The following is a 22,675-nucleotide window of genomic DNA, read 5'->3' as shown; positions in this document are numbered from 1 at the left end:
TAGACGTGTGAGAGTTCGAGATATATCCAGAGCCACTGAGAGAGAAAGACAAAGTTTTACAAAGATGATGGACAGTTTATGATATACCTTAATTTAAGCGACAACAAAAATTAATAATAATGATGAGATTGGAGAAAACAGCGTGGCAAAGAAAAGATTTACAATAATCCATATGTTAATTAAACTTGGCATAGAATCTTGTATACCATATTTACTATAAGCCAACACGCTGTCAGTCGCCTAACGTCGTAGTAATACTTCATCAATATTTGTTTTGAAAACAATTTCTCATTAATAAGGCCTTCAAAAACATTAAAAAGAACCATATGGTATTAAGTTGTGTACTTTGAAAATAATTTAGTGGCGCGGAAAGCATTTAGCCTGACGCGATTTATTTTCTCTTGCAGAATGCAATTTCGGAAATTTAAGGGTATTCTGTATACATTCATATAAAATCCCTTCCAAAAACTTGAAGGCTTCTATGAATTTAAAAATATACTGCTCTAACGAAGCAAAACTTGCAAATTATTTCTGTAAATGTGGTTAAGAGAATAACATATGGTTTGTGGTGCCATGCACGCCCCTTTACTGGAATTAGTCTCTGAAATCATTGTTCTAAATTCTTGTGTGCTATTATTTTGATTAAGGGCTGAGAGTAGAGTATTTTGTGTATGGAAGTGATTTAGTGAATAGTGCTAGTCAAATGCGACTAGATTCGTGCTCTGTTTCATTCGTACACGCCAAGTAGGGCATTACCTTCGAACAATTCACGGACATCTCTTAAGACTATCTGCATCCAATTAACACCATCGTCACAGAGGAAAACTGTCCACTCATCCTCGATTTGAGTATACAATGCATGATTATGAAGTTACGTAATATCCTTCGCCATATTTCATCTAGAAATTAACCATCGGGCAAGTTTTTGCCTCATTACTGGTTTCTATGGAAACAGGCAATGTATGTTAGCGAAGACAGGGTGGGGGATGGGAAGATTTAAGGTCGTTATGAAATTGTACTCTTATCAGAAATAGTATCGTGGGGAAAAGTGTTAGATATTATGCAAACTACAGTGCGTATCAAAAAAAGTTTACACTTTGAAAAAGCCCTGGGAATTAAATAATATACAACATGTGGGTAATTTTTTTCACATATATTCTTGGTTTTGGGTCTCATCTATCCAATGAAAGTAAAAGTTTTGACAGAATGTTACACTCGAGTGAGCATTGTCCATTTTCGTAAAGCTCGCAGAAATCTGTTTGCGCAGAAATGCTCGTTTTCATGCTGTGTCAAGGGGAAAGGGCGAAATCAAACTTACCCTGCGAAACATTTCTCATACATTTTCCTTGCACTTTTAGTCAATTGAAATAAAACGGATATATTCAAGCATTTTGTAACAATTTTGCCACCCAACTTGATATTTCAACGCTTAGTAAGCACAACCTTTACCCTTTTTGTGCCAGCTGGATCTGAGGACATAAGTGACTCTGAACAAAAGTTTATATCTGACAGCTCCAGCATTTTTTCACTAAGTTTTTTATATTTAAAGTGGGTTTACATTTCATTTTTCATTTAATCCTTGTTTCTCCACACTTTTCCCAAGCTTGACAATGATTAACAAAATGAAAATCAAGCCTAAGCCTTTTCATGTAAATCACAGCTCAGTGTAAAACAAATATTGTCACGATGACCTCGGTATGTGGGGGAATGGGGTGGGGCGCAATGCACTCTTCGAAGTGTTTTGGGCAAGGAAACAAGTTAAAAAAGGTAAAAGATGTCTTCAAATCAATTTTACTAGCTAAATTCCATGTTTTTTTCATGATTAAGGTATACTTTTACTCGCATAACCATTTTAAAGTTCGGCGCAAATCATTTTTCACTAACTTTTCAAAAGTAAGTGGTGCTCACTCAAGCGGAAATATTTTTCGACAGTTATATTGTCATTTGCTTAAATGGGTCTGCACCAGTTTAAATGTGGAAAAATCCTGTAAAATTATACATTTGCAATATATTGAAGAATTTTCCACATTTAAAAAAATGTGTAAACTTTTTTTGATACGCACTGTATATCTCGATTTCAGTTCCCTATAGCACGAAAAGTGCATCGTGTAAGGCAAGTAATTAAGTAGAGAGCCTATTCGCATTATTCTTTTGCACGTGTGTTAGTAAAGGTTTTATACATTACGAAAGTACTTTTGTAAACAACTACTTTTAATTTATTGAATAAACATGTAGATTGACTTAATTTCCATCATGAGAACGGGTAATAATGCATTCTTAACATGCTTAAGTGACGCTGTTTGAAATTCACAATTTCTACTTATTATGTTTCCAGAGCTGAAAAATATATTGGCAATTATATTGATTGTTAAACAAACTTACTTACGCCTTTTACATTCAAGTAAATGCATCTAAGTAGAACATTGAATGTAATTAATGTAAGTAAGAATGGAAACTTTTCATGTTATTACATTTCTCATCTTATACCAAACTAAAATGCGCTTGGTAAAAATATCGTGCATTTCCCTGCTCTTTGAAGTTTTATGTTTTTGATGACAATGACACACGTTTAAAACAAACTTATTCAGAAGGGATCGATTAATAATGTTCTAATCCAGAAAGAATTTGCATCAAGATGGAATTAAGGTATTTTCATTTTACTCAAATAATGTAGATGATACTATAAATCCTATTGGATCAGGTTAGATCAGATCTTTTTTTTATAAAAATATACACAAAATGTAAATATCTGAAATGCTAAATAGTTAAAAAATGAAAACAAGAATGAGTGTGTATTTTCATCGGCTCTTCCAGCTGCATATCAGCAATGTACGAGGTGAAAATATTTAAGTAAATGTCTTGTTTTACATATGACTTTGATTAGTAATAATAATGATGATAATAATATTGATAATAATAAAAATAATAACATTTGTAGGCGCTTAATACAGTTTCTAACGGCTCAGTTTTCTGTTTATCAATTAAATTTCCTCATGTGAAAATAAAAAGTAGTCTTAATGAATTTAAAACAAAATTTAAAGAAACAAAAGGCAATTAAGATGTGCACCTCCATTTAGAGCAACCCACAACTGATATCTAGACATTAAACAGGTGGGTCTTTGAATTGATTAAAAATCAATGCTATTAGAAAATATTTCTCAGTTTATTCAGATCAAACTTATATTGGGTAGAATTGGCCTTTGACATCTATGAAGCAAAATTACAAAGTAAATAGTAATTTGGCGGAAAATGTATGTGGTTACAGGAATTTACTTAGTTCAAGTAGTCTAGAAAAGTTAGTTTTAATTCGTTCAATTTGATCACAGTTCTCTGATTTAGGAAATGTTTCGTTTTTCACTACCAGCCGGGGTAATAGTATGCAGTGCTTAGAATTTTGTATTAAGCGCTAAACAAATGTTGCATATTATTATCATAACCACACAGTCAGGGTAAGAATGGTTGGTATTATTCATTTCGGTTCAACATGTTCAAAGTGCAGAAAACTTTACACACCGGCTACAGGCAATAACTATTTACGAATCTATAATGCACTCCCTTTTGGCCCTTCCCTCACTCATGCTTCATTATTATCACCCAAATATTGAATTGTCGTGAATTATTGTTGAAAGTATCACGCATCAGCAGTCAGCTGTCAGTCGAGTACTGTTACCCTATTACAAGATATTCCCACTTTAGAGTTGTGCAGTATTCTTTTATGAAATAAAATCACGCATATTAACAACGGAACCCATATAGATTCCGTGTTTTTCAGTTTTTAATGAAAAGAAAGATAATCATCAGGTCGTCTGTGTTCGCGGAACGCTTTGAAAGTTAGGGAGGGGACAGTGCCGAAGATGAAAGCTTCACCTTCAATATTACGATTGATAATCAATTTCCCCGATATTATTTGTCACTTTCCCTTTTCTGACAACTGTAATAAATAACATAAACACTATTGCAAGACCCAAGTTTTCTACCTTTTTAGTAGATGAAGCAATGACATGTTTTAAACTCACCTATGGTTGTCAAAAGAGTTGTGGTAAAGAAAAACGATCCTCCAAAATCCCACATGGTGTTGGCCGTTGAGTTGACGGCGACCGCGTAGGTGACGCCGAACTGGAACGCCTCCTCGATGTCGTTGACGAACTGGTCGAGCTCCTCGACAGTCATGCACTCGGTGTGGGCATCGAGGAACCCGTCTCTCCTGCGGATGATGTCGCTGGCCAGTTCCTGCTCGTACGGCTTCTCAAGGGCCATGAAGACGCCGGCCCCGAGACAAATGTACAGAATGTAGAGGAGAGCAAAGAGGATGAGGCGTCCTGCACTTCCCATTGTTATTTTTTTTTTCGTGTTAGTTCCGACGGAATCCAAGAAACATATATACGAAATATCCTTGTGCCAGTCATATATATTGAAAAAAGAAATGGAGGCGTACTGCTTTAGAGACAAGGAATAGTTCTTGGAACAATTGAAATTCCAAGATCAAGGATCCACAAATGGACTGCAAGGTGAAGTTACCGAATGGATAGATCTATATTGTGGAAGATCTAAAAGTGTCACTGCGAAGAAATTAAAATGAAGTAAATTTTTTTTTTATTATATCCTACAGAGTTTTTTTAAATCATCCTTTACCAAATCATTGATTTCACAACTGAATAAAGGATAACATGAATAAAAAAAAGTTGGGAAGAACAATTACATGAAAACACTTTCATCGACTTGTTTGTCCGTAAATGTCTTCCAAAACTCTATTGTCTCTAGCCTCGGCATACATGATACCGATTGCTGTTAATTGCAGGTATATTTTGCGCTTGTATACGGACGGTTATATTCTACGTAAAATATAGACTCAGTACAGATCGTGTGCATATGCTCTCAAGAACTGTATGCAAAAGAAACTGTTTGGCGAAGAGTTTCAGTCGGATCCAGACAAAAGAAGAACTTGAAAACAAATAAGAATGAACACAAACAGACAAAAAGGGTGGTTGCGCTCTGCAAATAAAGAATGAACCTCAGTAGATCAATGCTGTCATCTCTTCCTGTTAAACTGCTCTACATAAATGAGACTGGAAGTGTATGGGTTACTCTATAGGCCAACTCGGAAAATATAAGAATGGAAAATATCCTCAGATTTTGTTAATAGAAGATAGTAAAACGAGCCCCAAATACCAGTCCATGGTTATTCCTTGAAATCAAATAGATGACGACCAATGCCAATCGGGAGCGGTGAATGGTATCATAGAACTGATTCGATAAAGGTATAATCTGTGATTATAGTTGCAGTTGCGCGCTCTACGAGCACAGTTCGATCAGCGCGCCAATTAATCTCACGATATCACTCATGTTTCGAAATTCCGAATATTGCATAATATGAGAGTACAAGGGAAATGTTTTGTTGCTATTATTTGACAGCTCATGTTTACACAGGGACAGCTCCAGGATATTATTTCTTTTTCATAATGAATAGATTGATAATTATTGGAGGTTCATTGTGATGTTCGGTGCCGGGTAAAAATGGCAGAGGTAAAAATGGCAGAGGTAAAAATGGCAGAGGTAAAATGGCAGAGGTAACAATGGCAAAGGTAAAAATGGCAGAGGTAAAAATGGCAGAGGTAATAAGGGCAGAGGTAAAAATTACAGAGGTAAAGATCATGACATGCTAGATCAGCAAGGAAAATATATAGCCTTTCCAGTTAATATCAGTAATAATTGACCTTGAATGGACTCCTATCGACAAAATGAGTATTATGTTGAGATATTATTTGGATTTTTTTTCATCATTTTAGGTCTACACTTTATCGTTGATATGATTAAACTCAAACATTTTCATGCCAAAATGATTTCAGTTAGTGAGTGATGAAAGGATTTATCTTGGCCATTTCGTATAGTAGAACAGCACTTCATCACATACATATCAAACGAATTGTAATGTAACAGAAAAAAAAAACGAATTGTAATGTAAACACCAATGTGCGCTACCATTAACACACTGAAATAGACGAGTTCGGGATTTCTTTGAACCACTTGCATAACTTGGATAACAGACAACTAACAAAACGTTCTGTAATAAAAGTAATTTTTCATATTTCAACATCATAATGAATCCGAATAGATATTCATATGATACGTATATAGTTTAATGTAAATGATAAAATAATAGCAACTAGTGTTCATTTTTCAGAGTAATACCTCATTGCAGCTAGTCCAAGTGGATATCAGGTTCTTTAACTAGTTTCTATGGTAACGGGTACCGCATGAATTTTGAAATGTGTAGGGAATCAGGGATTTAAGTTCATGGGTGTTTCTTAGGTACCATTCTATAGACCTGTTTCAAAGGGGAAATTCATCCTGTCGAATGGTTTACTGTAAAAATAGCAGAAAAAATATATTGGTGAAGGTTTGCGGAAAACCCATCAAAGATTAAAAAGTTATTAGAAGTTTGAGTTTTTGATCTGTGACGTCATATATTAGTAACTACCCCGTATTTTGTGCACCAAAATGTCTACTTTTCAATTTTTTAATCAGTGGTTCATGATTGCTAAAAAAAATCTTTTAGGAGTGGATGTGAAATTATTTGTATGTTAATATACTTAAGGTACAATTAAAACCATTTTTTTTTTTTAATGACATTTCATTGATATTTCTTTTATTACACCATATAATTATGGGGAAAACTGCTCGCATATGACGTCCCCATTAACATGTAAAATTTTAGTAGCTTTTTAAATCTTTGATTGATTCCCTAAAACCCTCACCAATATCACTTTAATATACTCTATGTCAGTGTAAATTTCCCCTGTAATGAATTCAGTACAATATTTGGGATCCAAAGTGTTCTTCAAATTTAAATATTAGAAGAGCGATTTGACATGAGAAGGTCGTGCATGTAAGTCCAGGAAAAAAATAAGAAATACCAACTCAAGTGTTGTCATTTTTACCTCAGCCATTTTTACCTCTGTCATTATTACCGCTCCTATTTCTTCCTCTTCCATTTTTACCTTTGCCATTTTTACCTCTGCCATTTTTACCTCTGCCATTTTTGCCTCTGCCATTTTTACCTCTGCCATTTCTACCTCTGCCATTTTTATCTTTGCCATTTTTACCTTTGCCATTTTTACCTCTGCCATTTTTACCTTTGCCATTTTTACCTCTGCCATTTTTACACCGAACCGATTGTTCTGGCGGAAAACAGCCGGGGTTGACAGACTTACATGCACCAATATTCCCCAATTCAAATCGATTCACAATCGCTTTAATATTCAACTTGAATCTCCATGCATGGCCCTAGGAAGCGGGGGTGCTGCGTGTGTTATTTTCCATGGACAGCGCACCCCCTGGAAATCTGGTATGTATGATAAATGGCAGATATGTAACCACATGCAATGTAACGACATTAATTTTTGCTTGCTTGTCAAATTTCTCGGGATCGAAATCACCCTCATTTTGTAATGTAACCTTTTATTTTGTTTGTTTTTATTTTTATCCTTTTTTGGCTTGTCAAATTTCCTTCAGCACCCCCAGTAAAAAAAATCGTTGCCAGGGCCCTGTTTACTATCCCCATCTCTTACCACACGTTTGCACAATATAGGATATTATGATAAGAATTTAAAAAGTACTGCGGTATTGTAATTTTATAGTTACACAATCAGGCCAAGCATTTAGATCGTTTACGTCTCCCCTTATTTTGTTCCTCTCTAATTGGTTCATTCCTTGCATGTTTCATCACTTAAAAGCAAATATGGGGCGTTCATCTCTGCCCCACCCTCTGTAGCGCTGAAGTGATTCACATGGAACTGTCTATAGATACACTTCTTATTTAGGGTTTTAAAAATTGCTTCTATCAAAACTCGGGTGATGTCTGTTAAGTCAGGTAAGCTTTTTGGATTTTCGAGATCATCATGGAAGGAAAAAAATCCAGTTACATGTGTTTGAATGCACCAGATATTTAAAACATTACTCCATGCATCACTCCACTTTTTTTCTTTTTTTTACCCCCACCCGTTTCCCTTTTTTCACTATTGACAAAATCACAAGAGGTGGCCGCCCCCTTCACCCTACTTCCCTGCAGCTTCTCCTCGGCTTTGTCACAACTCTTTTAGTATCCCTCCCTCTCCCTCTTAATTTTTTTTTCTCTCTCTCTCTCGCTCTTTCTTATCTCTGCTGTAATTCCACCCCCATCTTTCCCCACAATGATTAGATTAGATTTAAATTAGATTTTATTCAATTCCGTTCAACAAAATAAACAAAATACAATTGAAGTAACAGTACATAATTTATTCAAAATAATACAAACAGTTCAATGATGTTACATAAAAATATTAAATAGATATTAAACAGGAACTGAAGGGAGCTTCTATTATTTTAGCGATAAAAAGTGAATGGAACGGAACGGAGGAACCTGCCAAGAAAAACTGAGCTGAAAGGCAAGCCCCTATATAACCTCATTAACAAAACTATATACCGTGGTTCTAAAAAGTTAGTGAACCACACCAGAAAATGAGCAGTGTTCAAATTCTGCTTTGTTTAAGATATTTAAGTCAGGTGATAAAATATTACATTCAATTAAGTTTGTTTCTCTTGGCTCGCTGAACATTTTAGTGTTGTTTTCACTCGACATGAAGAAGTGCATTTTCTAGTGGGGTTAATGAAGACGAACGGAAGCGGGATTAAAACATGTAATCGGCTACAGAGTATCAAAGTAAAGCGATCAAAAAATTGAGTGACTTTAATATTAATTATAATAATAATGATAATAATGATAATGATGATAATAATGATAATAATGATAATAATGATAATAATGATAATAATGATAATAATGATAATAATGATAATAATGATAATAATTATTACAATAATACTAAAATAAAATAATAGTAAAAAACAATAGTAATAATAAAATTATAATAAGGAAAAAGGGAGAGGCAAAGAAAGGAAGGAGGGGTAGTGCAACTACAAGTAAAATTGAAAGTGAAAAGAGGAAAATTGCAGGAACACAGGTCGTTATACATGTAGTATCATTATCAAACTGGTTATGAGACGAAATGGTGATTAGACGAAGTGATGATTGTACCAAGTGGTTTGTTCGACGAAATGTTGATGGACGGAATATTAGTATTAGACTAAATGAAAGTAGGCCATGCGCTGAGTGGACGAGTTGGGGGTACTTGGCAATTTACCAATTCGAAGCATATGCGGTTACTTTGACCTCTCTTTAGACGGATTATTGTTTTTTTTTTAACAAGTTCACACCTATATAGTTACCAACAATGCATATATCATTTCCATTTATTTGAAAGCAGGATAAAAGAGCATTGTAGCTTAAATGCCTTGCTCACGGGCATAGGTGCCACGGCCGGGGATCGAACCCCGGACTTTTTCATGTATAGCCAGGCGCCTTAGACCACTCGATTGATTATACCAAATCAATCGATACCTGATTTCTTAGCAGTCATTGAGAAGAATCAGCATGGAAAATTGCATTTGACTACTCCATTTTGTCTTCTAGGTTCTCATTCTAATCCTATATAATTATCATTTACAACCAGTTCATCTACTAACCATTTTGATCTTATCACCAATTAGCCCATTTACAATTTTATCTATTTTCACGTGAATCTATACACATTCGGTTTAGTATCAATCAACTTATTCTATCACCAATGGCCTACAGATGGGCCAGCAAGGCCCAAGGACATCCACAAAGTTTCAGGAAAAACGGAAAGAAAAGGAAAAGGGACTGAGATACGAGTTTCGGAATATTATTTGATTATGTAAAAATCTATCACAAACTATATTTGAATTTAAAAAAATTTCATTTTTGCTCACTTGCAGCTATTTTTTCAAATAGAAATTTTGCTCCTTAAGGGGCTATCTACGGCATGTCGGACCTCTATGGACCTCTCATTAAAAAAAAAAACATTTGTTATCCATTTTCTTTTGTTGTTGTTTTTTACATTTATAACGCAACTTTTCACAACTTTGCCAGAGTTGAACTACTCTACTCTGAACTCTTTATACCTTTATACCGCATCTACTGGAAAAATACAGGGGCCGATTGCACGAAAGGGTCTTTGCAAGGACCGTCTTTCGTGTCGCCCATCTTTTATGATACGCCATGTGAAACGCATTTCAAATAGATTATCTGCAAATATATTTTATTTGTCCGTTGAATAAACAAAAATATTTTCTTATAAAATGATGTGATATCTCATGAAATTGTATAAAATTTGATTTAAAAGCTAGCTTACGAATTTTATTTGTTTATCATAAATTTCAGAAACACCCCGCTTACAGCGCATCATAAAAGATGGGCGACACGAAAGACGGTCCTTGGAAAGACCCTTTCGTGCAATCGGCCCCAGTTGTTCCTGCAGTCAACTCTGCTAGCTGATTGCTGCCATCTACGTTAGTGATTCACGCCCAAACAAGACAAGTGTTGTTTTAATTTGTCATTATGAATCACATTAGAAACTGACGTAATTAGTGTACAAAACAAAAATAAGTTTAAGATAAAAGGCAATTCGGGACGAAACTTCGACATTCCCGGGCCAGATCGAGCAGCCATGAATGGGATGTTGGGTTCGGGTGATCTCATCAAATTGAATGTTGGTGGTACGCGGTGAGTATCTCCTTATTTTTGCTTCGGTCCCACATGTATGTATAAATGTCGTTAAGTTTAAGTTGAAGTTAAATAAAATCCCAACACAAGTGAAGTGAATGTCAGTGTGGGCCAATTAACATGCAAAATTTTGGGCAGGTTATCATGAATAATTTTAGGATGTTGCATAGACTCTTACAGAGAATGTTCACGATTTTTAGGCAATAGTATTGTGGCGTAACCGAGCTCTGTCGGGGTAGCGTTCTGCCGTCTCGCAGTCTCTAGAACCCGGTCCACGCTTCTCACTTTTATATCTCTTTTTGGGCAGGTTCGTTCACAAAAGTATATTGTGCAACGTGGTACACTCTCTCGCTCCTCTGAAATACACCGAATCACCCGCTCACTCACCCTAATTTCCTAAATCATGCAAATGAAGCAACTTGGGAGATATTCAGTATACAGTTCAACTTGATTTATTCGGAGCTTACATCTTACAACCGTACGCCACCGCAGCTCCCAGCGAACTCACGTACTTCTCCAATAATCGCAAAGCATATCACAACTAAAATATCGCCCTCTACGATTAAACTATGAAATACATCTTAAAGGTATAACTCATTACGCTACACAGCCCCTCCCCAAGTCTGGGCTGTCCTCGGACCAGGTATATTAACAACAAAGCATAACAATAAATTTCTTTAAATGTTATCTCGCTCTTCCAAAGAAGAAAATAAAACATTAAAACATCGTTAAAAGTATACAGGTATATACATTGGCATAGTACATAAAGTACCGTTCTTACATTAACAACCAAAACAATCTATATACAGAAATAGATAGAAAGAGCAAACAGAGTAGCATTGAGATCAGGAAAATGTCAAGAGAATTACATAAGAAAGGTTAGAAAATAGGAAAAGGAAACATGGAAGCAAAAAATATAAAGAATACATCAAGGCATAAAACAACATGTTGAATACAAATTTCAAATGCGTCAGAGTCTGACTGTTTCTGGCACAAAGTAATATATAGCGAAAGTTCTGTCCAATATCTATTCTGCGGATTTCTATTATAGTGCTAGACGATTCCTTCTTGGGGGGTTTCTTCAAGGCGCATGTCTAGAACTACTTTTCATCATCTCGATCTCTCTCTATAAAGACTTCTTTGGAGGCCAAGGCGTTACCCTGTCGTAACAATCAGCGGATGTGCATCCAACGCAATTCCTTCGAACTATCTATCTGAAGAACAACATCACATGCCAGGTTACATTCCGACCTTGGTCACACTCCTACTTCCTGTAGAGTATGTCTTGCTTCATCTCCAGCTGTGCATCCTCCAATAGGACTTCTCCACACTAGACTTTGAAGCCACCGTTGACCAATCGGGCCGGTCGACTGACTGATGCTCTGCTTCCAAGATCTACCTGATCGAAGGTTCTTTCTGTTGGTATCTGCTCATTGCTGATGTCAAGTTCCACGGCAACCACCCTTGCCTCTGCAAAGATCCAACCAAGTGCCCGATGATCCGTCCTGATCTCCGCCCATAGAAGTTCTGTTGCAGCTCCGAAATACTACCATGGCCCATGACTCCTTTTGAGCCCCATAGTAGTTTTTTTCTCTGCTTTCTGAATGCAGTACCCCACTAGCATAGGATATGACTTGCTCCTTCCCAACATAGGACAGCTCCAGTTCCCTCGTTGCTAGTATCTGCATATCCAACAAGTACTTCTCTTCGACGTTCAGAGATCCCCATCTCCACGCTGCACTTATCCTGCAAGGAATTTCAGATCCATTCTTCATAGCCACACGTCGTAGGCGCTATACATTTACATGTATAGGCGCTATCCACGCTGTCGTCTACACACCGACTCAATAGGCGCTATTCACCCACGTGTATAGGCGCTATCTCCGCCACACACACCCAAGGCTCCATTCACCAACGTGTATTTAGGCGCTATATATCTCCGCCACACACACCCAAGGCGCCATTCACCAACGTGTGTAGGCGCTATCTCCGCCACAAATACCCAAGGCGCCATTCACCAACGTGTGTAGGCACTATCTCCGCCACACACACCCAGGGCGCTATTCACCAACGTGTGTAGGCACTATCTCCGCCACACACATCCAGGGCGCTATTCACCAACGTGTGTAGGCACTATCTCCGCCACACACATCCAGGGCGCCATTCACCAACGTGTGTAGGCACTATCTCCGCCACACACACCCAGGGCGCTATTCACCAACGTGTGTAGGCACTATCTCCGCCACACACACCCAGGGCGCTATTCACCAACGTGTGTAGGCACTATCTCCGCCACACGGGGCGCTATTCACCAACGTGTGTAGGCACTATCTCCGCCACACACATCCAGAGCGCTATTCACCAACGGTGTAGGCACTATCTCCGCCACACACACCCAGGGCGCTATTCACCAACGTGTGTAGGCACTATCTCCGCCACACACACCCAGGGCGCTATTCACCAACGTGTGTAGGCACTATCTCCGCCACACACACCCAGGGCGCTATTCACCAACGTGTGTAGGCACTATCTCCGCCACACACATCCAGGGCGCTATTCACCAACGTGTGTAGGAGCTACCTCCGCCACACACACTCAGGGCGCTATCCACCAACGTGTGTAGGCACTATCTCCGCCACACACCCAGGGCGCTATTCACCAACGTGTGTAGGCACTATCTCCGCCACACACACCCAGGGCGCTATTCACCAACGTGTGTAGGCACTATCTCCGCCGCACACGTACACCCAGGGCGCTCTCTTCTTGCCTCTCCTGGCAATCTTCATAGGCGATATACGTGGCGCTCCCTGTAATACAGGCGCCTAAGTTGTCTAAGCTTCCAATACCACGTTGTTCAATCCCACCGCGGCCACCAGTGTGGCGTAACCGAGCTCTGTCGGGGTAGCGTTCTGCCGTCTCGCAGTCTCTAGAACCCGGTCCACGCTTCTCCTCACTTTTATATCTCTTTTTGGGCAGGTTCGTTCACAAAAGTATATTGTGCAACGTGGTACACTCTCTCGCTCCTCTGAAATACACCGAATCACCCGCTCACTCACCCTAAATCATGCAAATGAAGCAACTTGGGAGATATTCAGTATACAGTTCAACTTGATTTATTCGGAGCTTACATCTTACAACCGTACGCCACCGCAGCTCCCAGCGAACTCACGTACTTCTCCAATAATCGCAAAGCATATCACAACTAAAATATCGCCCTCTACGATTAAACTATGAAATACATCTTAAAGGTATAACTCATTACGCTACAGTATGTTAAAAGTAGCCCCTGAAAATAATTAATTTATTGTCTTGCCGCCAGACAATCCATTTTTTCCGGGGGCTATTAAAACGCACTCACACGTATTGCGAGGTTAGTATTAGTATACTAACCTCGCACCACGAACCGCGTTTGGCAGTGGATTTCTAACTAGTGGGTCGCGCGTGCTGGGATCTCACTTCTTGGGTCCACAACACACGACTTCTAATTCTATGGCTTGAATTTTCTGTGCGCGGCGGCATGTAATGAACCCTTGGGTGATTAAAACGTTACTTTTAAACTAAATTTATTGCCTAAATTGGTAACATTCTCTGTATAGATCAGTCTATGCAAAATCCTAAAATTATTCATGATAACCTGCCCACAATTTGGCATGCTATATTTTATTAGCTTTTCTGCAAAGCCAATATTTTTTGTTAAGTCTAAAATGTCTTTTCACAAAATGAAATTCGCATCAATGTTGAATATATTTGTCTATTTTAATTGCAATGTTTATTTTCACCTATCTTAATATTTCATAAAATCATGTTTTGCAACCACGATGCGACAGCCCCCGCCCTTCATTTGACATAGCGCGTCGCTTGTTCAAAAGTCAAAACATGCGAGCGCCGCTGAATTGCGCCACACCGCATGTGATATACATGTATGCAACCCAGAAGTTGCAGCGGCCATTCACATCACACTCGGACCCCATGTCGAATGAAAGCCTGCAGCTAGCATGTCGTCAACTTTATTTCTGTGCAAATTCAATGTAGATTTTTTCAGTTTCTTTCTTTTTTGATTGAAGATACGATCCTAAATTTGCCAAAAAGATTGTGAACTTAGAACAAAACCACAGATTTCTTAATTTTTAGCACATTTTTCGATAACCCTGCTTTTAAAATTTGAGCTAAGCTGCCGTGTGCTCTGGAAATATGGCGCAGAATCTGTATTTTAATTTACTTTTTAAAGGGGACTTTTGAGTTGAAATTGGGACTTTAATGTGGTGAGTGATAGTGCCCGTGTATATAACAGTATGTTTTGTGTGTGTTTTTGGTGATTGACTGTGCTGGCTTGAGTAATAAGTTTGCCATGTTGAATGTCAGGCACATTACTCTAAAAATGATTTTAAAAATTTGTTTATGATTTGTCTTTCATTATAATCTTGATGATTATTTTTGTATTCAGCAGAATGCTGAAAAACTTTTATTTTACTTGGCATAAGTTGTAAGGCCCTCTATTCTTGAAAAGAAAAAAAATAATAATTGAAAGAAATCAATTTCGTTTTGCCCCAATGCATACATGTATGATGAAAAACTGTCATCATAAACTGACTGCCAGAAAAAATCAAGCATTTATCCTTTAGATCAAGAGAAAAAAAAAAAAAAATATTCCAAGTATTACCATTCTTATTTCAGCAGACAAAGGTTTTGTGTCAGCATATGTGATTTTAGCATACAATTGCAAAAGGATATCACATTTCCATGAAAAGGGATTTTAATAACACAAGCTTTTAAAATCACCAGCTTCAGCAATTAAGGTAATTTCTTTCATCTCCCAAAAGTTTGGTGACTAGTTTCCATTTTTTGTGTGTAAATGTTAAATGTTGTGATCTGTAGAAATAAATGCCATAGAATCGAATCTCTTTATGTCTTTGACAGGTTCTCTACATCTCGACAGACCTTGACTTGGATTCCGGATTCATTTTTTTCTAGGTAAGATTACTTGGTTACAGTCAAAATGTTTGTAAATTATCAGCCTGAGAATGGAGACTACTGAACACAGTTTCCATTAAAAGAAAGTAGTCCCAGATAACTGGATTAAACATATTCAATTTTTAAACACATTCATTTGATTAAACATATTCATTTATTCATTTCTGCTCCTCTTCCCCCTTCTTCTTGGTTTTTGTTTTCTCCCTCTCCCCCATTCTCCTCTTTCTCTTCCTCAATCTTCCTTTGTTTCTCATGTTTATTATCCTTTTCTTCATCATCGTCATCATCTTCTTCTTCCCATCTTCTCCTTTTCCTTTTCTCCTCCTTCATAATTAAACTTGAATGATGCACTTTACTTCATGCTCTAAATTATAATTCCCTTAAAATGATAAATTCTATGGACATTATGCAAAGGAAAAATATGAATTTCAGTATACTACCAGCAATATTAAAAGACTGTTTTCTATTTGTGAATGAAATGTTTGTGCAAATAGTTCCCAGAAAATAGTATTTTTCGGGTTGAAGTGAATGTACTCTCTTATTCACAGGGAGCCCAATTTTCAATCACTGGGCTGCTATGTAACATGTTTTATGTCAGTTATTACAATTTAATGTCTTTTTAAATTTTTTTTTAGCTTATTGAGTGGAAGGATATCATCAGTCAAAGATGAAACAGGAGCAGTAAGTAGTCAATCAGTGATCAGTCTCAAAATGATCCTTTTTGAAGAATTTTCTTTTGACAAATTTAAAGGAAAAAAATTCATTATTCATGTGTACATTCTTTAGATCTTCAAAAGAGTTGCATTTTCAGTTGCAAATAAATGTTTTACTTGGAAATCTGAATATGTGTGACAAATGCTTGTGAAAATATAACTAATCATAATTCTGTGAAGTAAGAGTCGGCATGAATTCTATCCTCAGAAATAAAAAAAAAATCTGGTCAGGGATCATTAGGCCTACAATGTAGTTTCAATATATAGAATCTAGACAGAAGCATTATTTAAAATCTCATAGTATTTCTGAATTTTTTTAAAAAAGATCTTTGGTTGAATTGATCATTTGTGGTAACATACCATCAATTGAAAGTTTTGAATCATTTATCAAGAGTTGCAGAATTGTGGAGTTTTACTTTCAATTAAGGAAACAAGCATGATTGATATATTTTAAACTGTTTGACAGTGGTAAAAATTAATCAATTTCTTGAGCATCATTAGAATGTGTATATTTAATCATGGCTTGCATCTATTTCCCCCTTCTTTTCTGTCTTCATTACTCCCCCTTTTTAATTTCAAATTTGCTTATTTCAGATATTTATTGATAGAGACCCTAGCTTCTTTGTGCCTATCTTGAATTATTTGAGGACCAAGGAGCTCAATATCAAAGGCTTTGATATACAGGCACTCAAACACGAGGCTGAATTCTATGGCATATCACCATTGGGTAAAAGAATGTCTTTATTGTATATTTACTTGTAAGGATACACAAAAGATGAATACTTTTTTAAATGGATATATATAACATTTTTTTATATAGTCCATAAATTATGTCATTGTTATTAATCATTTAAAAAATGTCACATTTAATCTGAATCATAAGATTTTCTCTGGGGTTATTCCATATATTAAGGATTTTAATCGAGTTTGTTTTAAGATTGCGATAAAGGTAAAATAAATTAATCTAATTCAAATATATGAATGAATGATATTAATGAAAAATAAAATGAGATGCAAGACTTATTTCTTGAATGTGACAGGATTGTTTTATTTAATTCATGTTACCACTTTCTTCTCTTAGGCTCATGCAAGCAACATAATATTAATGATAGCCTTATTTTTATATTTAGCAAAAATCTTCAAAGGATCATTTTTGTTTTCAAAAAAGTCATAAAACTTTTACATGGACATTAAATATGAATTGAGACTTAGACTTCTCATTTTTTCAAGAATAGGGGTCTGGTACTGGTGCAATATTTTCCTTGAATATGAGCATTATTAATTTCATTTTTTTTCTCATTCCAAACAGTAAAAAAGCTGACATTATGCGAGGAACTTGACCGGTCGTCTTGTGGCAGTGTACTGTTTCATGGCTTTCTTCCCCCATCTCGTAAGTGATGATGATGATGATGACGACGATGATGATGATGAGGATGATGATGATGGTGATGGTGGTGGTGGTGGTGATGATTATGGTGATAGTGGTGGTGATGATGATGATGGTGATGATGATGATGATGATGATGATGGGGATGACAATGATGATGAATATGATGGTGATGATGATGATGGTAATGAAGATGGTAATGATGAAGATGATGATGACGCAAAGAAGAAGAAAAAGATGATTACAATAACAGCGCGAACCACTGTAATAATGCTAATTCTCAAAAATTGTAATTGTTTCCATCCAAGTCTCTATTACCTTCTAATCAAATGATAAATTATGATAACCAGGATGATTATTATTTTTGTGGTGAAGAGAAAAAATTCTCAGAAATGGTAAAAGGGCATTCAGTCTAGGATTGGGATAAACGCTCAATTCTACGGCGCTCGTTCATTCAAAATGTCCTCTGCTGAACTTTGGAATAAATTACCTGATATTGTTAAACAAGCTAATAATGTAGAATCCTTTAAGTCCCTTTTGAAGACATTCCTTTTTGTAAAATAAGATATACATGTACCGATTAATTGATTATATATTTGCTCTGTGAACAGGCTTTTCTTTCTTCTCCATTCTTTCTATTCATCTTTCTTAAGCGCATAGAGACATGATTATATCATGGTTATATGCGCTATATAAGCAATGTTTTATTATTATTAATGTACAATTCCCATTATCAATCATGTATAATTAGCTCTCTGAAAGTCAAATTGTACAGGCAAGCCAGAATCTGATTACCAGTCTTATGGGATGTCTAGGGAAGCATCTAGAGACATTCTCTATGAATCAAGAGATTTTTACCTGTAAAATATTATTCATTGTCTTTAAAATGCTTGTTTTCATTTTCCTACAGACATCCCCAATCTATCTGGGACTGTTTGAAGCAAAAAATTGTAATTATGGCCTTTATAGTGTTCCATTTTGTCTATTTTTCATTTTGTTTTCTCTTTTGACATGCAGCTTTTCCTGTCAGACATGACTTGATAGATCAACAGAGGTATAGCTTCGCTAGCGAGGCGGAGCTCAGAACAAGACCGGGATCCAGAGGGGGTTCAGGACGGGATCAAAGACCTGCCTCAGCGATTGATATCAGACATTCCAAGCATGATCTAGATATACCACTAGGTAAGGACAGGGGAGCATTTCATGATGACTTGTTATGATAGCACATGCACAATTTGTGTAACAAATTTACTATCAGCCAATCAGATTGAAGGATTTCAGTAGCTTTTACCTGTTATAACAAATTTGTTGTTAAAACAAGTTTTTATGAAACAGGCCCTAAGGAGAGCATTTCTTGAGACATGCAGACTACTGCACATCCTTGCATCTGATTCGCTGAGAGTAAATTAGTAGGTGAAAGTCACTGACATATCTTTGAATGAAACGCTCTCCAGGGGAATAGTTCATGAAGTGATTAGTCGGTGATTTACACTGACAATTGTTATAAGCTGCTGAAATTATGGAATCTGATTGACTGAGAGAATCCTAATGTGAATCTTAATGCCGTAACATTCTGTACATACATTTTGTAAATAAATAAAATAAATATGTCAATGAAAATCTCATATTTTGCTGATCAATTGCATTTTAATAAATATTGTCCTTTAGTGTTTAAACCTGGAACATATCTCAAAATTTAAAGATTCTGAGGGCAGCTCAGAAAAGCTGTATTTTAGAAATGTGACAATGATGGCACCTTCCTATTGGCTTAGAATAGTCTAACTCTTCCTATGCAAACAAATATTGCTACTTATTTCATAACTCAAAGAAAAGCTTTTCTAAACCGTCCTTAAAACATTTTAATTTGGAGATTTTAACACCTCAGCAACGATATGCTGATACCCCTGAAGCAGAAAAAATATTTATGATGTTTGTTTGTTTATCTATATTTTGCTACAGATGCAAGCATTGATCCACGCCGAGTGCTCATCGTCAGCGGCCACCACAACTGGATCGTGCTGGCCTATGCTCACTTTGTCTGTTGCTACCGCATCAAGGAGTCGACGGGATGGCATCTCGTCTTCCAGTCTCCCCACCTGGAGCAGACAGTGCACAGGGTCGCTCTTAACCCCAAGGTGGGCGGGGCAGCCCATATTGAGAACAGGGAGAAGATGGTTGCCGTGGCGTTTGGTAGCCAGATCAGGATGTGGAGCAGTAATGAAGGAGAGGAGAAAGTGGAAATTGGTAAGACTGTTTATTTTTCTTCCAGGATATATTTGTAGATTTATGTTCTTGACTGGTAGATTAAGGAATTTTATTGATATTTTTTCTTCATAGTTCCATTTTTGGGCAATCTCTGTGAAGCACTTTTTGGGTAGTGTTTTATAATGCTGTTTGTACGGCAGGGCGCGACAAACCCGCTTCCCGGGGAAAGTGGAAATGACGTGTGGGCAAGCGTTTCTCAAAGTCAATTGCCCAATCAGGCAAGTGGTTGTTTTGAAAATGAAAAAATGAAATGACAGTAAATTTCAATAACTTTTGGATAAATCACAATTATCAGCCAATTATCTCTCATACATTGTCAAACCAGTATTGGAAACATGTAAAATCAGCGCCAGTTTACCGATAATTCATCGCTAGGTAACTCGTTCGAAGAACGGCTATGGGGGGGCTGCCATCTTACGTTCTAAAATATGCTATGCGCATGTGCTACTATCTTGCACAATTTGCCGATGACCAACGAACGTAGAGGGCAGCAACACACGGCATGCTCCATGCATCAACACAATTCTCTATTAAATCATGTAATAATTTTGGTCAAATATATGATTTACAATAACCGTAAACTGGAAAGGGTCCCTACATGTAAAGAAATATGCAGTGCTGTTAAAAGGTCAAATCAGATTGAATATGAAAAGGCAAAAAGAAAGGATAAATTGACTCTACACCATACAAAATGGGAAAAATTTTCCCAATTGTCGGTTTGAGTCAATTACACTCAAGTGTTTATTTATTTATTTTTTCTTTCTTCAAACTCTTTCTCCCACTGATCCTTACCCATCAATTTAAATATATACGATTATCTTCCAACAAAGCTTATTTTGTATAAAATGATTTATAGTATAGTATTGGAATAATAGTAATTCAATATTATAAAATATATCAAGATGCCATTATGGGTAAAAGATAAAGGAGATGGGTTTCAGTTTGGCTGCTCTCCTTTCACATTTTCTGTTTTTGGTTTTGTTGATGTTTTGTTTTTGTGTGTTTTATATGTATAATCTTTATTCAGATTGTTGTTTAAGTATAAACGTAGAGACTTACAAAATATGGAGATATAAATATATACATATTTTTATTATGGGATAGTCTATTCACATCCTTATTAAACAAAGTATTATATATATTAATTTTATTAATTGCTCAGAATTTAAAAAGACTTTATGTTTGGATTTTTTCATCATACAATACTGCATTATTATACAGTAAATACAAGTGAAAATAACTGTTTTCTCTGTTTGTATGATGGGTTGTGATAATCTTTGTTTAAAAAATGTTTATCATGTATAATATTTCATTTGTTATATTGCTGTATATATGTACTTCACTTTATTTCATATATTTTCTTAATTACCCTTGTTTGTATGAAAAATGTGATATCTGAATAAAGGCTAAAAAGCATTTTTTTTTAATACAAACAAATTATTTACTATCTGCTCACAACTTAATAAGTCTTTATGTTTGGATTTTTCATCATACAAAACCATATTATTATACAGTAAATACAAGTGAAAATAACTGTTTTTTGTTTGTATTATGGGTTATGATAATCTTTGTTCAAAAAATGTATATCACAATGTATAATATTTTATTTGTTATATTGCTGTATACATGTACTTGATTTTATTTTGTATATTTTATTTATTACCCTTGTATGTATGAACAATGTGATATCTGAATAAAGGCTAAAGAGCATTAAAAAAAATCAACGCTACATCAGCGAGGCAGCTGATTCTCGAGCTTGCTGCAAACTTTGTAATTCAGCCTCAAGATTCGTGATCATTCCCAACCGAGTAAATAATGAGCCGTCAGACTGAAATCAGCAATTTTTTGTGTCTTTATCGGCATTGACTTAGTTTTATAAGGTAGTGTGAGTGAAGCTACTAGTGAAACTGAGGAAAAATTAGCAGATCCACGTGTGTGATGGCAATAAGAACTGATGTCATGACGTTGCTGAAAATAGACTTAAAATTATATGTGTGTTCTTTACTACATGATTCTCATTTGTAGATATTTCTCTTGACCTTTAAAATTAAGGGTAGTACCATCATAAGAAAATTATTTAAGAGCAAAAGAATTATTTAAAAAATTGGGCCAGCAGTTTTTTTCTATCTGGTAAGCAAATTTTTTTTTCATCACTTGCCCGAGAGGGCAAGTGATGAAAACAATTTTTTAGAGGCCTGTCAGTAAGGAGCGTGTTTGTATGTGCTAAGTAAGCTACATAGGGATATGTCTTTTTGTACAAGAAATAGTCACCAGTCAAGTCCTGCATAACTTACAAAAAGCTTAATGAAACTGTCCCCTTGTGTTGATCAAATGAAATTCATATTTACCTGTCTTTGCTTTGCTTGATAGGGACCTTTAACCTTGGTGTGAAGGTGGATAGTCTTTTCTTCATTGGTAGTCAGCTAGTAGCCACCAGTCACGTTGGCAAGGTCGGGGTGTGGCATGCCCTGACACAGACATGGCAGGTTCAAGATGTCAATCCAATAGCCAGCTATGACACGGCAGGGTCTTTCCTGTTACTTGGATGTACAAATGGATCTATATACTACATAGGTGAGCATTGTCAATTATCAAATATCTTATTCGTTACTAATAATGATAAACAGGTCTTTTATAGCGCATATCATGTTATGATTATTTATTTTTTATTTATTTTTATTATAATTTATAAATTTTATTATTTATGTCTCTACGCGC

The 22,675-nt window shown here is 36.2% G+C and overlaps 2 protein-coding genes across 2 annotated transcripts in view; one reads left to right on the top strand and one right to left on the bottom strand.

Moving 5' to 3' along the window:
* LOC135154652 (potassium channel subfamily K member 1-like) overlaps positions 1-4,332 on the bottom strand; it is a 37,345-nt gene extending 33,013 nt beyond the window's left edge. Inside the window, exon 1 of the mRNA XM_064101481.1 lies at positions 4,017-4,332. Within this exon, the coding sequence (XP_063957551.1) occupies positions 4,017-4,332 (316 nt within the window). The remainder of the gene's footprint in view (positions 1-4,016) is intronic.
* Positions 4,333-10,374: 6,042 nt separating this feature from the next.
* Positions 10,375-22,675, top strand: part of LOC129264522 (BTB/POZ domain-containing protein KCTD3-like) — a 28,912-nt gene continuing 16,611 nt past the window's right edge. The window contains exons 1-8 of the mRNA XM_064102545.1: positions 10,375-10,621; positions 15,539-15,592; positions 16,228-16,273; positions 16,900-17,032; positions 17,615-17,695; positions 18,710-18,874; positions 19,652-19,936; positions 22,328-22,531. Coding sequence (XP_063958615.1) covers positions 10,566-10,621; positions 15,539-15,592; positions 16,228-16,273; positions 16,900-17,032; positions 17,615-17,695; positions 18,710-18,874; positions 19,652-19,936; positions 22,328-22,531 — 1,024 coding nt within the window. The 5' untranslated portion in view covers positions 10,375-10,565. The remainder of the gene's footprint in view (positions 10,622-15,538; positions 15,593-16,227; positions 16,274-16,899; positions 17,033-17,614; positions 17,696-18,709; positions 18,875-19,651; positions 19,937-22,327; positions 22,532-22,675) is intronic.

This window comes from Lytechinus pictus, chromosome 7, assembly GCF_037042905.1.
Source record: "Lytechinus pictus isolate F3 Inbred chromosome 7, Lp3.0, whole genome shotgun sequence".
NCBI lineage: Eukaryota > Metazoa > Echinodermata > Echinoidea > Temnopleuroida > Toxopneustidae > Lytechinus > Lytechinus pictus.
Note: the sequence above shows the minus strand (reverse complement) of the source record. Positions and strands in the feature narration are given on the sequence as shown.